Here is a 15,034-nt window from a genome sequence, read left to right as displayed (position 1 = left end):
ACCTTTCTGGGTTGCTGGACCTTTACAGTCACAGCTCATTTAAAATAGAATGTATTCTCTCAGGGCGTCAAGTTTTTATGCCACTTTCTGTGCCCTTTCTCTACTGCTAGTTTGTTCAATGTCTGTGTGTGTCTTTGTGTGTTCGTCCTCAGATGAGACATACCAGCAGATGGCTCGGGAGACTCTGGAGGAACTGGACTGGTGTCTGGACCAGCTGGAGACCATTCAGACTCACCGCTCCGTCAGCGAGATGGCCTCCAATAAGGTGCACAGCTGTCCACACACTAACACCTCTACGCTAACTCAGTGTGGAGCTACGCTTGTTCATAAATGACCTATACACTGTGTATTTCATGGTTAAAGGGTACAGTTCAACACTTCATGTGGATCAGGTTCCACTCTACACATAAATACATATAACACAGATCCACCAAGGTTAACAATTTAAATAAATGGTAAATCATTTTCTGCTAGAGATGCCACAGTTGTTCAATACAAGCAGTAATTCTTTGTTATTAAGTATCTTTGGTTTATGTGCAATCCTGTGGTTGTAATTGTAATGAATATCATCCATGTTAGACTAAACGCTGATGATGTCTACATGAGCATTTGTGGTGACAACTGCAAGTGATGCAGACAGGTTGTATTGCATTTGCATTATGGCATCTACACGCCTGCATTTGTAATTGTGGGGGCTTCGAGGATGGAGAGAGAGAGGGAGTAAGGACTGTGGGTATGGAGGACATGACAGGGAGGGGGAGAGGGTCCTGATGCTGATGTCTCTGCTGTAACCTTGGTTGCTATAGAACAGCAGCAGGGTCTGCCCTTCCCTTTTAGTCATTGGCTTGCCACTCTGACCACAAGCCATGTGGTTTGGGCAACAACCAATGAAATGGAGGTGATGCTCCTTTAATAGTGTTCTGTCTTAAAGAGACAGCATCATGTACGTTGTTTGTTTTATTCTAGATATTCTTTCAATGTTGCACATCCATTTGAATGACAATACTCCCTTTTTTAATCAGTCACGCTTTTGATTAAAGGACAAAGGGAGAGATGACAGGAGATGGGTTGAAAGGACATCATTCATGTGTGTGCACAAACAATGTGTGCAGAGAAATCTCCTGGGGTGATTAGAGTCTCTGTGAATATGTCGCTGCCTTTTCACAGCCGCAGCTAAGCTACAGCAATCCTCCACACTGTGCCAACATGGAGGTACACATGAATATTCCCACTCAGTCTCTCACTCTTATTCACACCCTTGCACACACACATATTTTCAACAGACGTACATGCTGTCTTGTCGCACATGCGCACTCAGGCTGAGAGCAGAAGCAAGCACAGACGCACACACACACACACACACACACACACACACACACACACACACACACACACACACACACACACACACACACACACACACACACACACACACACACACACACACACACACACACACACACACACACACACACACACACACACACACACACACACACACACACACACACACACACACACACGCACACATGCATGCGCCTGCAGCCACACTGCCTGATTAGCTTGCGAGAGCTGTCTACAGCATCCACGGAAATGGCGCAAGAGGCAAAGCATTGGAGGAGGCACGGCAGCCTTAAGCGGCAGGATTAGACCTCTGGCTTTTTGGCCAGCTGAGGCATGGATTGACTCGGAGCAGGGGACTGGGATACGGAGCTATCAGGAGGCAGACTGTCTGACTGTGGACTGACTGACTGTGTGTTGCTGGGATCAGTGTGAGACGGCACAGGCTGCAGGTTGATGCTCCGGTAGGACTGGGCCGGGCCTCTGGATCCGTACCGTGGGGGAGGGGCAGTCGATGCAGGGAGAGGGAGCCTGTTTCTCCAGACCAGAGCCCTACTGTGATTCTTGAGCCTGACTGTCTGCTACAGGCCTGCCTGCATCCCTCTCTCTCTGTCTCTCTCTCATCCTTTCCATTCTTGTTTTGCTCTTGCTAATGTCATATGTGTCTCCCTTCTTCCTTCCCCCCTATGTTCCCGTGGTCATCCAAGCTCCCTTTACCTCCATCATCTGAGACTATGGTCACCTTTCTGTCCTACCGCCATCGTCACTCCGTCCCTCTCACCTCCATCATCTGAATTTTGTATTACTGTTTGTCAAGCAGCTCTGCCCTCGCAACACCATTGTTTCGTTTACATCTCTCTCACATCCTCTCCACCCTCGGCTCCTCTCTGTGCCCTTCAGACGGTCCCTCGCTCCCTCTCTTTTCTCGTTTCCCTCCATCTTCCCTCTTTCGGCTCCCATCCACCTCTACCTTGCAGTGACTTTAGATTTGGGTCAGTCTGCTCAGCAAATGGGATGAGATGTAGTCTCCACAGCAGCCGGATCCAGGGGGCTCCTGGTCTGCCCATCAGGGGGACCCTCATCTTCGGACCACATTGAGGCTGGAGCCCGACTCTGGACTGACTGGGGGGCCTGCTTTGGGGTGCTGCATGTAGGCAAGGCCAGTCTGCACCAGCTACCCCTACTGTCACCCCCTTCCCCCCTGCTCCTTCGTCCCCCCACTCGGGGCAGCCGTCACTCTGGAGTGTCCCGGCTTGACCAGCTGTGGCCTCTCCTCACACACCCTGCCGACGCCCTCATGCCACTGGGGCACACACAGCGCCCCCGCGCCGCTCCACTACCGCACCTCCTGCCTGTGCCATCGGCCCAAACCCCCCGTGACCCTCAACATGGGTGTGGTAGAGGCCATTGACCCGGCGCCATCCCCTTGCCCCTCACCTGTACCAGGGGGCTACAGGCTGCCCCGCTCCTCCAGCTACAGCCCCCTGCAGGGGAGGGCAGGGGCAGAGCTGGACCTGGGTGCAGCTGGAGGGGTTCTGGAGGGGAATGGGACGGCGGCGGAGCGCAGGACGCCCCTAGTCGACCTGTTCTGTGAAACCTGCTCCAGGCCCTGGCTCATCGGTTGGTGGGACCAGGTAGGGTTGGAAGGCTTGCAGAGGGCAAACAAGGCTTAGCAGTGGCCATCTTGGATTCATGCCCAAGTTTTACATCTAAACATGCCTTAACAACTCTTCTGTTTGCCTTCTCCATGTTCTTATTTGTCTTTGTTTTGTATCCAACAGCAATGGTGTTGTTCGTTTATAATGGTGCTACATTGGGACTTGCTAATTATGAACTGAATGTATGTGGTGAAGGGTTGTGGGTCTGACAGTGGCTTTGTGGGAAACTGTTAGGCAGTGTGTTCCTGTACATAAGTTATGCATGAATCCATTGAAAGGGAACAGGGAAAAAGGCACAGAGCTGATTACATCTAGCAGCAGCACTGTAAACAAAAAGACAATATCAAACTCATACTTCATCCTTCTATACATGGTCTGCATTTCTCTCCTTTTGAGATTTCACCGAGCTGCTTAAAATCTCGGAAATAGCTTTGGGACTTTGTGTAGTAGTCTAGCCGTTTTTACTGCAGGTATTTTGCAGTGTCACATAATGTCCATTTCCCTCCTCTACACCTGCGTCCCACTTCTCTCTGTGTCTCTCTCCTGCTACCCTGAGGCTGGCCTCAAAACAATGCCTATTGTCTTCGGATTGAGTTATATCAAATGTATAAAGCTAGACATTGTGTCAGTTGGCTTCGATATGTCAAGTTGGCTTGAGAAATGGTATGGTGTTAGCAAAACAAAGTCTGGCTTTTGTGATAAGTTTTTCCTGAAAAACATTGGGAACACAAAGATATGCACGCTTTTTCTCTGCTTTTATTTTTGCAGTCTCAACCGATCACTTGTAGATGTAGTAGTTCAGACCCTTAAGCATGTGTGTCATTTGGCTATTGTTATTCATGATCGTAGGCCGTTACAATGAATAAAGCCCTCCTGGGTCCCATATGCAGGTGTATGCATGTGTGTGTATGTGTGGTCATGTCTGTGCAGCGTTCACATTAGTCAGTGTCAGAGGAAGAGTGTTGTTTGTCCTGGCACTCGGACTGGCACCGTGGAATTGTTGGTTGGCAGCTATGACTCAGCGTTACAGCATTAGGGAAGGAAAGAACGAGAGAGCACTGAGAGAGGAGGAGGTTTGGGCTGAGCCTGCTGCCGAAGTGTGCCACGGGGCTTGTCTTCCTCTCCTGGCTCCTGGTGACTGATTCTGCCTGACTGCGTCTACGATTTGCTGTTCGAGCACCTACCTGCTTGGCCTTGTAACTGGTGCAAGGCTGAATGGGATGGGAAATAATGGGAAAAAAAGATTATTGAAAGAGTTAAAGATGGAGGGAAATGCATGAAGTGTGTGAAATGGCAGGAAGGCAAAAGTGGAGCCTGAGGCAGGGGAGGATTTTGGGGCTTGAGGGGTGGTGGGGTGTTGTTTACGGTGATAGGGAAGGAGGAGCAGATATAAGTAACAGGGAGATGAAGAGAGGAGGATGGCAGAGGAGGGGAGGGTTGACCTTGGTAAAGGTCAGAGACACCTGCCTACTCCCTCAGATTGTCACCCAAGCAGCCACCGCTCTCACATCAAGCTGAAGGACGGACTGTGAGGAGGCAGTTTCCACGGCAACCGCTCTGGTTGCCATGGAGATTGTTATGTGTGAAAGATCAGTCGGCAGGAGACATACTGAAAGGGGTCTTGTCCGAATCGTATTGTCGCCTTCACATGGCTTGTGCAACAGATTCTCTGTGAAGCCTTCCAACGCCACCTTTATCCCTTTAGAAATACAATAAATCAAATCTGAGAGAGCATGCTGTGCTTTTTGACTGCAGGGATAATGAATTCGCTTAATCACATTTGTGTCTGTACTGCAAGGAACTGCAGACTAGTTGTTCATGAACGTAGGGAGAAGAATATGTATAACAATGCCACAATACTGCAGCATTTAAACACATTTCAAAATGAACGCACACTACATTTAGGGGCATAGACCAGTATGGAGGCATGATTCATCATTGCTTTTCTCACACTAGTTAATAAAACCAGAGTCAGGGTGATCATTTATTCGTCTCACGTTTGACCCAAAGTACGTTTTGTTGTGATGTGTAAGTAATAATTGGAATTGGATGTACAATAATAATAATATTGCTTTACTTTCTGTTTCTTTGTAAGTCAAGTCGCTCACTTCCTGTGTCTGTCTGTCCTTCCTTAGTTCAAGAGGATGTTGAACCGGGAGCTGTCCCATTTGTCAGAGATGAGTCGCTCAGGGAACCAGGTGTCAGAATACATCTCCACTACCTTTCTAGGTAAAGCACACCTGCCAGTCATCTGTGATCAACCTTTACAGTCCCTTATAGTGTTGTCTCCCTCCTGGCTGACCTGACTCTTGCCCCCCCCCCCCTCCCCAGATAAGCAGAACGACGTGGAGATCCCATCCCCGACTTTAAGGGAGAGGGAGAAGCCCATGTGTCACATCAGCGGTGTGAAGAAGCTCACGCACAGTTCAAGCCTTTCAAACTCCACCATGCCTCGGTTTGGCGTGAAGACTGAACACGAGGATGCGTTAGACAGGGTAAATACATCCTCACCTTACTGTGTTGTTATTAAGAATGCACCCATCAAGGCCAACACCGACTCAACAAGCTGAGATCAATTCAATGTTATGTTTATATACTATTTACATAAGCCTATACAATACATGTTATTGCTTAAACCTGTAAACACAGGTTAGAATTGAGTATTCAACAAAGATGTAGAATAACTTCTGCTGATTTGAAAGATTTTAGGTATCTGGACTGAAACAGTTGGATCCCCAGTTTTGATTTTGTTTAATATTTAGGTTTATTGCTGTCTTGACTCTTGACGCAAAAGAAAACCCTAATTTGGGACAAAACAGATCTGAACTGAACTAAATGGAAAAACAGCTGGCAAATGATTGCCTAGACAGAGTAAACCCACAGAGTAGATAACATCAACTACATAGATATCCAAAATCCTGACTTGTATTTCCTGTCTATCATCTCTACATGTTCTACAGCTTAAATTAATTCGGCTATGCACACACGTAGTTCAGGACATATTTGACTAGCTTTCTTTGACCATCGGAATACCCGATTATGTAAACAGACACTGTTATCATAATGTTAGACATCACCTGTAAACATCCTGTTGACATTGGTCTTGGATTAGAGAAATATTATAGACAAATATTTACTTAGGAAGAGAAACTAATAACTCATTTGGCAAGATCCACAATATAACACAAAGAAAATGGTGCATGCTGCATGTTTCAAACAACATCATTTTAATCTAACTAAAGAATTAGGGAGGAAAACCACAAGACTTAACTCTAAATGATATGTTTACATATCTTCTTCCTTTAACAACTATGTTGCCTCCTGTGATTTGGATATTTCACAAATCCATATTGTGTTTTTATATTAAATGTGTTCAGCCGTATGAAGACCAAACAACTGAAGTATGATTGTTGGAGTGACATGTGTTAATGTTTCCTGTTATGCCTTCAGGAGCTGACTGACTTAAACATGTGGGGCCTTAATATCTTTCGTGTGGCGGAGTTCTCTAATAACAGACCCCTCAGCTGCATAATGTTTTCCATCTTCCAGGTGAGAGACGGGGAAAGAGCTTTCACTAACAATGGGTTATACAGTATGTCATGTAGCCTGACTTAACTGTGACCATGTGGCTGTAGGAAAGAGATCTGCTAAATACCTTTCGGATCCCCGTGGATACGTTTGTCACCTATGTGATGACCCTGGAGGACCACTACCATGCCAACGTGGCCTACCACAACAGCCTCCACGCTGCAGATGTCACTCAGTCTACTCATGTACTACTATCCACGCCGGCTCTAGATGTAAATACCTCTACACATCTAACTTCACATGCACAAGTACCAAGCCCTCAAAGGATAAAATAGTAAAAGGTAAAGTGTTAACAACAGTTTACAAATGATTTTGTTCTCTTATTTCTCTCTGACAGGCTGTGTTCACTGATCTAGAGATACTAGCTGCGTTATTTGCGGCTGCCATCCACGATGTGGACCATCCAGGAGTGTCCAACCAATTCCTCATAAACACAAGTGAGTCGAAATGACGCACATTTAAACATTTCAATTCAGAAAGAAAGAATAGAAAACAACATGATGATGAAAATAACAAACAAAAAGCTGTTTTTGCAGAATTGCTAAAGGGTTTCAGAAGTGAATACACCAGATACGTGATGTGTTTCCCCAAGACTAGTCTCAACAAAGGAGGCAAGCTATCAAATATCCAATAAAATAATGACAGGTGCAATCTTTGAGTCTCTTGATTTTAAAAAGACCACAAGGCAGGTAGCTTCGAAGCACTATGTGGGAACTAGATCAGGCTACTTTGCTAGGTTAGCTATTCTGAGAAAACCTGGTATTTATTTTCTTTTTACACAGTAAAGGCTTCATTTGAATGTTGTTTCTAAACTCTTCTTTCAAGTATTATCATGTCAGTTTTATGCAAAACATTGTTTTTATTTTTTAGTTTCCAAAAAACAAAATATATTCATCCTCTAAATCAAATTATAACTCTAATTATTTTATGTGACAATACTGCACATACCATTAATTATTGTGTCGTGATCTGAAATAAAATAATTTGAAGTAGTGACATTTAAAGACACTCAATTAGTCTTATGTTGCTATTTTAAGTATTATTGTATTATAGTGTTTTTATAACTGTATTGAATAGTTTGTTCTAGTTTTGTGGTGTCTAATGTTTATAATACACTCCACTGAGTTAAAATGTTCTAATAGTGTTGCATTTGGTAGTGAATCCTCCTGGGTTAAAGTGAAAAAGCACACTTTTACTTGTTACGTTTTTAGTACATTCATCTGTTTGGTTTGTCTATTGTGTGCTTTTTCTAGTTGTAAATTGAAGTTATTGTCTCTGAGCATACATGGCACTGTGCTTCTTCCTTAATCAACTGAGTAGTTGTACATTTTTGAACAGTGCCACCACCACAGTCTGATTGTGTTTTTGACTTACCGTAAGTGTTGGATGGTGCTTCCCTCAGATTCAGAGCTAGCCCTGATGTACAACGATGAGTCTGTGTTGGAGAACCATCACCTAGCTGTGGGCTTCAAGCTGCTTCATGAAGACAACTGTGACATCTTCCAGAACCTGAGCAAGAGGCAGAGACAGAGCCTGAGGAAACTTGTCATTGACATGGTGAGTGTTGTCAGCACACAGGCTTGAAGTATGAAGCTCTCACTCAGCCCTTTATAATGTTTTCAATCGTTTCCCCAGGTTTTGGCAACGGATATGTCGAAACACATGAGTTTGCTGGCCGACCTCAAGACTATGGTGGAAACGAAGAAAGTGACAAGTTCTGGAGTATTGCTGCTTGACCATTACAATGATAGGATACAGGTGAGACCTCACCTTTCAGTTCATTTATGAGTAAGGTCAAAAAAGAAAGGTTCAAGGCACTCTTTTGGCAGAAGGTAAAACTATTATGTAATCTAGAGGATATTTCATAGTTAAATTCTAAAAACATGGACAATGTTTGTATATTTTAGGATGATTGGTCAAACTTGACAAGAAAAATCTTGTAGGCATCTTACTTGTGGCTTTTTAGTTGTATGACAGTAACGGCCCATCCACACAGCGGCGTGCGTTGAAGCTTCAACGCTTCTGCCCATTCACTTTGAATGGGGTGACGTCACGCTTTGCCGAACTGCATTGTGGGAGCGTTGCTTCGCTTTGCTCGCGTTGCTTCGCTTTTCTCGCTTTGCTCGCGTCGCTCGCTGCAAAAGTTGAGCAATGTTCAACTTTTGAAGCTTCGACGGAAGCGTCATCAAATCAAATGCCAGTACAGTCTAGCCAATCAAACCGTGTGCCCTTGTGTCCGGGGCGGGAGATTCATGTGATTGGTTGTTGGTCGAGTTTCAGACACGCCCACCTGCAAGCTTAAATGCACGCCGCTGTGTGGATGGGCCGTAAGAGTGCATTGGACTGTTCTTCTTGAATATTTGATGGATGAAGTAGGTGCTTCTTTATGTTGTCAATGACAACGGAGAGATGTTGTGTGGGGCAAGATTTTGCATTTGATGGACTGGTTGATGTCAACTACGCAGAAATGAGGGAATATGAGCTTTCATTTAGAAGGCCGTTAATGGAAGGAAGAGAACATCCCAAGATATTCTTGTCTTTGCAAGAGTAAGCCCAGGAAAAGTCTTTCTTTGTTGTCATCCAAACGGAGGTTGGGAGTGATGGTTCAGTACTCCACTTTTATTCCTGACTGATGGAGGTCCACCAGGTATTTCTTTGGGAATCTTTTGATTCAGGTTTATGAAAGGAATCAAAGGAACATCTCTCGTCTGTAGTTTTTTGACACAAATTGGTTGTTTGCATTGGAGAAAGTACACAACTAAGGCACACATTTCATACAAGAGTTATGATTGGCATTAAAAAGGGAGTGAAGGGGATTGGGTTAGCATCGCAGGAGGTCTCTGTGCTAAAGGCTTCTGCAACTTTCTGAAGAGAGACACGAGAACAATTTAAGCCAGACTCCATTAAGTCATAATTGGTGGCATATCTTTTTAAACATGATATACATACTTCCCAAAGTAGGTGATTAGATAAAACAAAGGACATGCATTCATGGAAATGTTTGTGTATCTAACAATTTTACTGTAAATTCAGAATCTTTCAATAACAGAATATCGTTAAGAACGTTTTTTAGGCAGGGAAGTGGATTTTGGAGTTATACTAGCAAATAATAAAACATACAATCCCGCTAAAAATAGCACAACCACACTTTATGTGCTGAAATAATTACTGGAATCTGTGTTAATGACCTCCATGGTAATCTGCATGTAGGGCTTGATACTTGGTGTATATTGTGTAAGATGTTCCTCTGTGTTTATGCAGGTGCTAAGGAACATGGTGCACTGTGCTGACCTAAGCAATCCTACGAAACCCCTGGCTGTGTATCGACAATGGACGGAGAGGATCATGGAGGAGTTCTTCAGGCAGGGAGATAAGGAGAGAGAGCGAGGGATGGAGATCAGCCCCATGTGCGACAAACACACTGCGTCTGTGGAAAAGAGCCAGGTAAAGATGACCAGCCCTGAAATATACACACACGTATGAATCATGTTCTGTGCCGACTGGATAAGTGTTAATGCTGTAGGCGGGGTGATAACCACAGTGTAGACTCTAGAGCAAGGGTCTCCAACTTTTTTCACCGAGGGCCACATGCAGAAAAATATACGAAGGGCAGGGCCACTGAGGCGAGTTATATTGCCTCATAAGTTCAGTTATAAGTCAGCAAAATAAATCAAATGTGGATAAATTATGCTTGTTACTTGAATATGATTTAAGAAAAAACAACATACATCCCAGCTCTCTATAGGGTTTCATTTATTTTGTTGGCAGCTCATTCCTTAAAACAGCAGCCTCAGATTGCTTATCATAAGAGGAAATATGAAGGGTCTATTTCACGGTTGTTATACAAATAAGTTATTGGGCTTTTTTCTTATCAAGTTAGATTTGTTAGAAAATGTTTTCAAATTTAATTGATTGAATTTATTTTAAAAGTGGGATTATTAACACATGGATACTGTGTAATATATATTTACATATATATTTAAGAAGTACAATACAAGACAAGCACAAGTTTCATTTGTGGGCCGTATTTCATTACACTTTCAGAATTAGCTAAGGGCCGATTCAAAATGGCCCCCGGGCCGTAGTTTGGACACCCCTGGTGTAGAGTGATTCGTCAGCTCTGATCACAGCAGTCATCCTCGTACATTTTTAATGTTGATCTGTGGTTTTCTATCATGGGAATCACACTCTTTTTTCTGAATGCAGGTGGGCTTTATTGACTACATTGTCCACCCGCTGTGGGAGACATGGGGGGACCTTGTGCACCCTGATGCCCAGGACATCCTGGACACTCTGGAGGACAACAGGGACTGGTACCAGAGCACTATCCCACAAAGCCCCTCGCCACCACCTGTGTGCCAGGATAAGGATCTAAACGTCTGCATGGACAAGTTTCAGTTTCAGCTCACCCTGGAGGACGGCACTCAGGGAGAAGAGGAGGACGAGGGGGACATGAATACACTGAACCACATGGCACAAGACTGCAGTCAGGGGGAGGACGAGGACGAGGAGGAGGAAGAGGAGGACAAAAAAGAGGAGGACATAATGGCAGAGGAGGAAAATGGGGACATTATAGAAGAGGAAGAGGAGGTAGCAATGGAGGAGGTGGAGGAGGAACAGGAGGAGGAGCTAAAGGCTCAGTTGGAGGTAAGATCTGAAAAGGAAAGACTTTCTGACACAAGTCCTGTAGAGGAAGAGGAAGATTCTTCTTCACAAGCCGAAGATACATGAGTTCTGCTCCCGTATCTCCCTCCTCCCGTGCACACATCATTTTGTTCATCCTTTTCAATGGCCAAACCAAGAACAAATAAGACTGCAATGACAGTACAGACCTTTAAATATATTTTTCAAAAAGGGAATAAATGTAAATCGCTTCAAGAGAAGGTAATTACACAGCAACTGTAGATTTGGAGTGGTGACAAGTCCTCCGACCGATTTCACAACGAACTTTAGACTAAGAGGAACCGAGGAGAGCATTCAAGACGGACAACTGAAGACAGCGTAGCACTCTGGGACTGTGATGCACACACACACACACACACACACACACACACACACACACACACACACACACACACACACACACACACACACACACACACACACACACACACACACACACACACACACACACACACACACACACACACACACACACACACACACACACACACACACACACACACACACACACACACACACACACACACAGGAAGTCACACAAACACACATAGTAGGAGCAAGTCATGTCAAAATACACCAATTGAATAATGTGAGTGCATACATCAGTCATGCAGTATAATTGGTGCGCAAATGTACCCCTTCTTTTCCTCTGTTCACACAAACATACACAGACACACACTCTTGACCATGTGTTTGTGTGTGTGCATTTACATGAGGGACATTGATCAGTAATGAATCTCTTTGGAAAAAGCCATCTCTTAAAGGAGTATTAACTAGTGTTCAGTCAGTATTAGTAATTCATGAACAGAAACTGTTCTCCTCTGACAAGCTACTCAGCCGAGGGACTTTTTTTTCCATTTCTGTCGGAAAGAAAAGAAAATCCACAGAGTTGGAGGAGGAGATAGGAAGATGCTGAAGGAAAAAAAGATGCTGCGATGGAGGGGGGGCCGCCGGCTCCAATACCCCTTTCCCTTTACGAGGAGAGTGCTACTGGTGCAAGATGGCTCTGTGCCTTTCTGAAACACCAGCTTCCTGAATGGAGCTGTCGTGAAGCAATGCATTGTGGGACAGGAGTGTCTACTTTTGTTATCATTTTTGATTGTCTCTTGTTAAAGATCTCTCTTTACTGTTCATGGTATTGTGGTGTGTATCTCACACGTACAGTTTCTGTGGTGATATGTTTTAAGTCTTCCTTTGTTGCTCTTCTGGTAATATAATAACTCAGAAGTCTCGATGCAGAGCAATCATCACCACCTCCACAACCATCAGTGGACTTTTTCCAGCTTATGGTTTTTTCTTATTAGAATGATTTTTTTACTTTCTGAGAATAAGCCATGTGATGCTTTGAAGCATAAGTTTTGCCTATTTTCTATTTAACAATTTCTAAATATGTTGAAGGGATACCGAATTATTTCATCAGCAGAACAAATTTCCACTTGCCATCTCACACCCACTTGCACTGCGTGGTTATTTCTCCTCATACACAATGATTCTCACCAAAGGAAAGGATGAGAAGCTTCAGTGGGTGAAGTGATTTGAAGGAATACGGATGAAGATGAAAATCAGGGAGGCAGAATGTCAGGAGAAAGAAGCGTTACTTGACCAAAAGCTGGTCTGGCAGTCCCTATTCATCCTTGTTATGTTTGATGCTTTTTTGCCTTAATGTCAGATGCAGGATACATACCTGCCAGTATGTAGATTTATAAGATATATAATAGATATCCTAGTATATTTATATCACGTCAGTATGCTTATTTCTGTGAGTATCAGTGTGTCTATACACAGTGTATCCAGCATTGCATATAGTGGGGAAAGGAAAAAACATTGCTGCCAATAATGTTGTTGCTGAGCTCGGACTAACATAAAGAATGTGCTGTTTTTTATCAGGAAGGTGAAATTACTTTCTTATAGCTTCATGAAAGCATGAGGAGGAAATAAGAATTATGAGATAAGATTTTGCGGGCGGTGAGAACGAATAGGGATGTCCTTTAATCCATTAGTTTGAATCTGACCAGTTATCGATTTGACATGATGGAGTTGATGCGTGTATTTGTTTGTTTGTGTGGCTTTTTGTGTGGTCATGAGTAAATGTAACAGAGAGAGATGGCAGGATGCTTAAGAGGTTGTCATATGTGTCATTGGTCCCTCACCGGCATCAGCACAAGTTGTTGAATGGTGTTCAGGATTTGATCAGCTCAAATAGGTCACAGCTTGTTTAGGTGTTTGTTTTTCACAGGGTAAAAAAAACGAAAATAACATGAGTGTGGTTCTTTTGAAGGGTAAGAGCAAGTTCCTGCAGGTCAGTAACTGAGCTTATCTGAAGACGCCACAGCTCGGAGCAACATAAGCCTGTGTGTTCGACCTGCTCTGTCGCAGGACGGAGCAGAGCTGCCGGGCCACCACACAGGCTTTCACCTTGTACAATGGGAATCCAGGATTACTACTGCAGTTACTTAAATAAAAGATTCCCATATGCATCGGCCTTTCACTTTAAAGATGTTGCTTTGTTTTTGTGGCTTCTTGTTTTGTCATAAGCTATAAAAACATCAATATTTACTTGCCATACAAACACGATACTGTAGCAATTGTTTCTTATTAAGAAATGTATTCAACTGATTGATTGCTGCCATTCTTTTTAAATGATGAAAAGAAAACCATGGGAAGTGTTTTCTTTGAACAGTTTGTGTACAGTTTATTTTTATATCATTCTGGTGGATGGTCTAGAAAAGGAATCATGTGTTGATGATATAGCTATAAGCATAACCAATCTTGTATATAATGTAATATTGGATTGTAAATTATAAATGTATCCAAGTCATAATGATTGACAAATAACCACTTAAGGTTGTTTTGTGAACCACTAAAACACTGCAGGCCACATCCTCACCTTTTCATTCTCTCGTTATGTTTTCGCTCACTTGTGCTAACATATTTTAATCGTCCACATTTATTGTTGAAATCAAATATATTTGTACCAGCACTTTATTTCGTCAGGTTTTGAGGCAGACAGTGTGTTTCAGGTAGTATTCAGTCTGTGTCTGGTGGTTTGGTCATTGGCAGTCACCCATTGATCATTTTACATTGGGCCAAATCACAAACTTGTTGTGCAGTAGTCAATGTTAACGACTTTTCTAGAGGTCTATTCAAACAAACAAGTAATTCTCCATTAATAGTCCATGTGAAATTGAACTAATTTGATTAATAAAGTCAAAGTTGAGCTGATGTAGTCACATTGGATGTGACATTTTGAAAAGGAATACATGTGTCCTTATCTACCTTGGCCATTTTAGTACTACCACCACTTCTATTTCTTAGTAACTTCGATCTTTGTTAGCCTAGATGTCCGTCCCGTGGTGACCTAGTGGTTCCCATCTTGGGTGGCTGTTAGGTCACTTTTTCACAGAGACCCCTCTGTGAATATTTTTTTCTGGGCTTTAATTCATGTGTTTGTTCACAAGTAAGAAATATTATTCAAGGGGAAAAAACAACATGAAATGATTGTAATATTTGTAAATGATCTTGCTGTAATGTGTAAAATGTGTCCAAGTTATTTTTTATTATATTATTTTTATGAAAGTTTTTCCTCTCAACAGAGCTGAGGTGTCATTTTGTGAATAAATGCATTTAATAAGCAAACATCTATATATAAAACAATATTATAGTATATCAGTATATTTTTCTTTTATTTCACTGTTCGGTACTGTAAAGTGTGTTAAAAATACAAATAAAGTAAGATTTTTATATTAAATGCAATACAATTGTCA

General features: G+C 43.0%; 1 protein-coding gene across 2 annotated transcripts in view; it reads left to right on the top strand.

Moving 5' to 3' along the window:
* pde4a (phosphodiesterase 4A, cAMP-specific) overlaps positions 1-11,645 on the top strand; it is a 42,328-nt gene extending 30,683 nt beyond the window's left edge. For both annotated transcript variants that reach the window (XM_034088740.2, XM_034088741.2), the window contains exons 6-15: positions 153-265; positions 5,135-5,228; positions 5,331-5,494; positions 6,450-6,548; positions 6,635-6,799; positions 6,925-7,024; positions 7,990-8,144; positions 8,223-8,345; positions 9,849-10,031; positions 10,794-11,645. In XM_034088740.2, the coding sequence (XP_033944631.2) occupies positions 153-265; positions 5,135-5,228; positions 5,331-5,494; positions 6,450-6,548; positions 6,635-6,799; positions 6,925-7,024; positions 7,990-8,144; positions 8,223-8,345; positions 9,849-10,031; positions 10,794-11,318 (1,721 nt within the window). In that variant the 3' untranslated portion in view covers positions 11,319-11,645. The remainder of the gene's footprint in view (positions 1-152; positions 266-5,134; positions 5,229-5,330; positions 5,495-6,449; positions 6,549-6,634; positions 6,800-6,924; positions 7,025-7,989; positions 8,145-8,222; positions 8,346-9,848; positions 10,032-10,793) is intronic.
* The last annotated feature ends 3,389 nt before the right edge of the window (positions 11,646-15,034 follow it).

Source organism: Pseudochaenichthys georgianus, chromosome 8 (genome assembly GCF_902827115.2).
Source record: "Pseudochaenichthys georgianus chromosome 8, fPseGeo1.2, whole genome shotgun sequence".
In the NCBI taxonomy this organism is placed as follows: Eukaryota; Metazoa; Chordata; class Actinopteri; order Perciformes; family Channichthyidae; genus Pseudochaenichthys; species Pseudochaenichthys georgianus.
Note: the sequence above shows the minus strand (reverse complement) of the source record. Positions and strands in the feature narration are given on the sequence as shown.